Source organism: Geospiza fortis, unplaced genomic scaffold, assembly GCF_000277835.1.
Source record: "Geospiza fortis unplaced genomic scaffold, GeoFor_1.0 scaffold757, whole genome shotgun sequence".
Taxonomy (NCBI): Eukaryota; Metazoa; Chordata; class Aves; order Passeriformes; family Thraupidae; genus Geospiza; species Geospiza fortis.
Window position 1 is genome coordinate 67674 of NW_005054788.1, and position 4774 is coordinate 72447.

Here is a 4774-nt window from a genome sequence, read left to right on the forward strand (position 1 = left end):
GGTGGCCTGGGGGTGCCACTCCTGCAGCTGGGAGCACAGCAGGAGGAGGAGGAGGAGGAGGAGGAGGAGGAGGATGGAGGAGGAGGAACAGGAGAATGGAGAAGGAGCAGGAAGAGCAGGAGAATGGAGAAGGAGCAGGAGGAGCAGGAGGTCCCGTGGGATGGAGGCGCCGCCCTGGCTCAGTGCTGGGCAGCCCCAGCCCAGTCCCAGCATTGGCCTCTCCCTCCTGCCCCACCGAGGAGGAACAGGAGAATGGAGAAGGAGCAGGAAGAGCAGGAGAATGGAGAAGGAGCAGGAGGAGCAGGAGGTCCCGTGGGATGGAGGCGCCGCCCTGGCTCAGTGCTGGGCAGCCCCAGCCCAGTCCCAGCATTGGCCTCTCCCTCCTGCCCCATCCCGGTGCTGCCCTTGGGGTGCTGGGCCTTGGCTTCCTCTTCTCCCTGGGCATCCCCTGCCACCCGCCCGCCCAGGGTGTCCCGGGGAGCTGCTGCCCCTGAGCCAGGGGCTCTGCTCTGCTGCCCTGGGCACCCCGGGGCTCCTGAAACACCCCACGGCCAGGGCGGGCCCAGAGTGTCACCATGTCCCCTTGGCTCCATCAGGCCCTGCAGTGTCACAGTGCTCCCTGCGCTCCCTGAGGCCCCACATCACCCAGCCCAGGCCATTGCCCAGGTTCCAGTCACTCCCAGTATGATCCCAGTGACCCCCAGTCTCTCCCAGTATATCCCAGTTGTCCTCAGCATGCTCCCAGTCACTCCTACTTCCTCCCAGTTGCTTCCAGCATGATTCCAGTTGCCCACAGCTAGCATGCTCCTCACTCCTACTTCCTCCCAGTTGCTTCCAGCATGATTCCCAGTCAGCCTCAGAGCGGTTACAGTTACTCCCAGTGAATCCCAGGAGTCCCCAAAATGGTCCTAACTGCCCTCAGCATGCTCCTAATCACTCCCAGTGGGATCCCAGTCCCTGTCTGTATTATCCCAGTTGCCTCCAGCATGGTTCCAGTTGCACCCAGTTCCTCCCAGTATGATCCCAGTTGCACCCAGTTGCTCCTAGGATAGTCCCAGTCACTGCAAATGTGATCTCACTGCCCCCCTGTATAGACACAGTCTGCTGGTAGATAAAACCAGCACTGGGAGATAAAAGAAACAATGGGAAAGATTCCACTGATTAATGGAAAAAGATATTTGCCTTTACAAATAAACTTTAGGCTTGCTGATAAATGAAATTGGACATTGAAAGATGAAAGAAACAATGGGGGAAACCCCTTAATTCCATAGCAATTAAAAATTAAAAGGGAGGGTAATACATTAGAGGGAAATCTTTGGTATCAGGTGTTTTGGGAAGTCTGTACCTCTCAAGTACCTCAGCCAATGGGGAAAGAGAGAAGGGAAATGTGGCCGGGAAATTGGGATAAAAAGGAGGCTGCGTCCTCCAAAAATTGGAGACACCCCAGGGGAATGCCCCATGGCCTCTCCCTTTATTCAAATAAAGTAAAAGGACTCCTCTGTCTCCTTTCTGGACATAAACCTCTGATGTTTGTGGATTAATTTTCCTAACACAAGGACACAGGATGAGGACACCTGTACAGATCTGCCAACTATCAGCAACCACTGTCTGAAGGCAGAGTGGACTGGACCCAAAACTGAAGATGATGATAAAAAAGGACTAAAACCACAAGCCAGGAATACTCATGCCCTAAAAAGGCAGATCCAAGGAGGAAATATACTAAACAGTTCTTGGAACATGTAAACTAGTTTGGGAAAAAGTTTACTATGCATAAGGGTCTATGACTATGCAAAAGATTGATGTAAGGGAAAAGGTATTTAAGGCTGAGTGCCAAGATGCACCTGGCTGTAATAACCATTGCTCTATGGTCCTTGTTTCCTATTGTCCTCTATTAAACTTTTTAAATTTTCACAGGAGACTGAACGTGTTTTTCACACCCCACACCCCCTGCCTGCTGACACATCTTGCCAGCCCAGCCTGGTGCACCCTGAGCCCTGCTGGGGCACCTGGATCATCAAACCCACCCCTGAGGGTTTGTGCAGCAGAGCCTCTGTCAATGCTGTACTTGTTGTTCTTTCTTTGCTTTACTTACACACCAGTAAAGAACTGTTATTCCTACTCCCATATCTTTGCCTGAGAACCGCTTAATTTCACAATTGTAATAATTCAGAGGAAGGGGGTTTACATTTTCCATTCCAAGGATGGCTCCTGCCTTCTTTAGCAGACACCTCTCTTTCAAAGCAAGACAAGGTCAAAAATCAGCTCTTCCCAAGGAGTTTCCAGTATGGAGCTGAGACCCAATGGATGTTCCTGCCCCAGCATTGAGTCAGGTGCCTACAGGGACCCGGGATGATGTGGAGACCACCAGCCAGGTGTCTTCCCAACTTGGATTACTGGGAATGTGGGACGCCAGGGCTCTCTGCAACGAGGGTTCTCTGATGGGGGATGGAGTTGGAGCAGTGCATGAAGCTCTTCCTGCAGCCAGGGCTTGCAGGGCTTCTCTTAGCGGTGCCTCCACTGGTGTTGATTCAAGACTGAGCTGGTCCTGAACCTCTTCCCACACTCAGGGCACTCGTAGGGCCTCTCCCCGGTGTGGATGCGCCGGTGCCTGGTGAGGTGGGAGTTGTGCTTGAAGCCCTTCCTGCAGTCGGGGCAGCGGAAGGGCCTTTCCTCTGTGTGAATCCGCTGGTGGATGAGGAGAAGGGAGCTGGTCTGAAACGATTTCCCACACTCAGAACACTCGTAGGGCTTCTCCCCTGTGTGGATCTTCTGGTGGGAGGTCAGGTGGGAGCTCCGGAGGAAGTTCTGGCCACACTCCCAACACTCGTAGGGCCGCTCCCCGGTGTGGATGCGATGGTGGATGGTGAGCTGGGGGCTGTCTCTGAAGCCCTTCCCACACTCAGGACACTCGTAGGGCTTCTCCCCAGTGTGGATCATCTGGTGGCGGAGCAGGCGGGACCTCCAGCTGAAGCCCTTCCCACACTCCAAGCACTTGTGGGGCTTCTCCCCATCATCGAGCTGCTCATGGAGCACCAGCTCCGAGCTCTGGCTGAAGCTCTGCCCACCTTCCTGGCACAGGGTGGCTCTTTCCTCCTCAGAGCACCCAGGGCTGCGTTTGCAGCCCCTCCTCCGGGGAGATATCTGGGGATTTTCCTCTCCATCGGATTCCTGCACTGTGGAGTCACTCGAAACGGCCTCTTCCATGAGGTTCTGCTGCTGTGGGGATTTGTCCTCCCTGCTCTCCATGCTCAGCTCCTGCTCTGGGGGAGGAAGGACAAAGACATGATGGGATTTGCCTCTGTGCCAGAGGGAAGGGGAAGGAGATCCCCCCAGTGCATCCCCAGCAGGACGGCATCAGCAGCAGGATTGTCCTGCAGCCAGGGGCCGTGCTGGGCTGGGAGATGGAGCAGGAGAGAGGGGGAAAGGGGCACTGACTTCCTCCTCACCTGCCTGGGGGTCCCAGGGCATCTTCCTCTTCCTCACAGCCTCCTCCATTCAGCCAAGATTTCGGGATGGGAAATCCTGGTTTGGGGAAAAACAAGGGATAAGCACATTGGGTTTGAAGGTCCCCCTGCCCAAGTCCATGTCAGGATGTCAACATCATGTGTCCATAAAAATCTGCTCTAAAAAAGCCTCCCAGGAGTTCCCCATGTCTGGTCTCTCAGTTTTGGGGTTCTGGGATTCCTCCTTGTCCAGGCTGCTGGCAGTCCCAGCAATGCCAAAAGCTCCCCCCTCTTGGCTCTCCCCATTTCGGGATGCCGGGGCTCTTTGGGCTCCCGGGCTCCCTTCTCCCCTCATTCTCTGCTCTGGGCTGCAGCGGCTCCAAGGAGTGATCCCACAGGTGGGGGCTGCAAATTCAGGCAGGGCTGCAGCGCATGATTCCGTCTGATCAGCCTTGATCCGCCTTTGTCCCTCCTCTTCCTCTTCCTCCCGCTCCTCCTCTGACTTATCCACCCCCGATGTCCCCCCAAGGGGCCTTTTCCGCTCAGCCTTGCACTTCTTCATTCTCCAAACAGCCCCCCAAAAACAACCAACACAGGGACCCCCGGAATATCCAGGCCGAGCTCCCTCTCCCCCATCACGATCCCATGGGTGGGGGGGGGCTGTGAATTCAGGGAGGGTTTGGTGGTGCTGAGGCACCCAAACCTGCACTGTATCCCACAGGAGTGGCCAAGGGAACAGCAGGGCTGGGGACAAGCCACAAGGAAGGACTACCACAGCCAAATTCCTGGATTCACTCCTGCACCGAGGTGCTTCCAGCCTGGAGGAGATATCCCACAGGAGAGCAGCTCCATGTCACACCCTTAACACCTGCCCTACTCCAGGGCTCAATCCAGAGCCTGTTTCTGCCTGGCTGAGAGCACAGAGGGAGCTGCAGGACATCTCAGCTCTCCCTGGATTCTTCTCTTCTCCAGGTGAGCACCCCCAGCTCTCCCAGCCTGGCTCCACATCAGAGGGGCTTGAGCTCTTGGAGCATCTCTGGTGCCTCCTCAGGACGGGCTCCTGCTGCCCACACTGGGGCTCAGTCCAGGCTCAGGGGGGGTTTCAGGGCTGGGGCGTCCTTCTGCTTTCCTCGATCTGCCTTTGTCCCTCCTCTTCCTCTTCCTCCCACTCCTCCTCTTCCATCCCTCCTTCTCCTCCTCCTCCCTAACTCCACCTCCTCCTCCTCCATCCCTGCCCTTCCCTCCCTCCTCCTCCTCCCCCAGCAGCAGCCACACCCTCGGTGCCCCGTTCCCGCAGCCCTCGCAGCCCGCGGCAGGAGCGGGGAGGGAGC

At 56.4% G+C, this 4774-nt stretch overlaps 1 protein-coding gene across 2 annotated transcripts; it reads right to left on the minus strand.

Moving 5' to 3' along the window:
• Positions 1–2126: 2126 nt before the first annotated feature.
• Positions 2127–3537, minus strand: LOC102032581 (gastrula zinc finger protein XlCGF49.1-like). Of its 2 annotated transcripts, none has more exons than XM_005431170.2 (2): positions 3447–3537; positions 2127–3260 (listed from the first exon to the last, which is right to left on the minus strand). In XM_005431170.2, the coding sequence occupies exons 1-2, from the start codon at positions 3493–3495 to the stop codon at positions 2503–2505; spliced, it is 807 nt and encodes a 268-aa protein (XP_005431227.1). In that variant the 5' UTR covers positions 3496–3537; the 3' UTR covers positions 2127–2502. The 2 variants fall into 2 exon arrangements, with proteins under 2 accessions (XP_005431227.1, XP_030921327.1); XM_031065467.1 differs by having other exon boundaries at positions 2127–3255; positions 3447–3525.
• Between the last annotated feature and the right edge of the window lie 1237 nt (positions 3538–4774).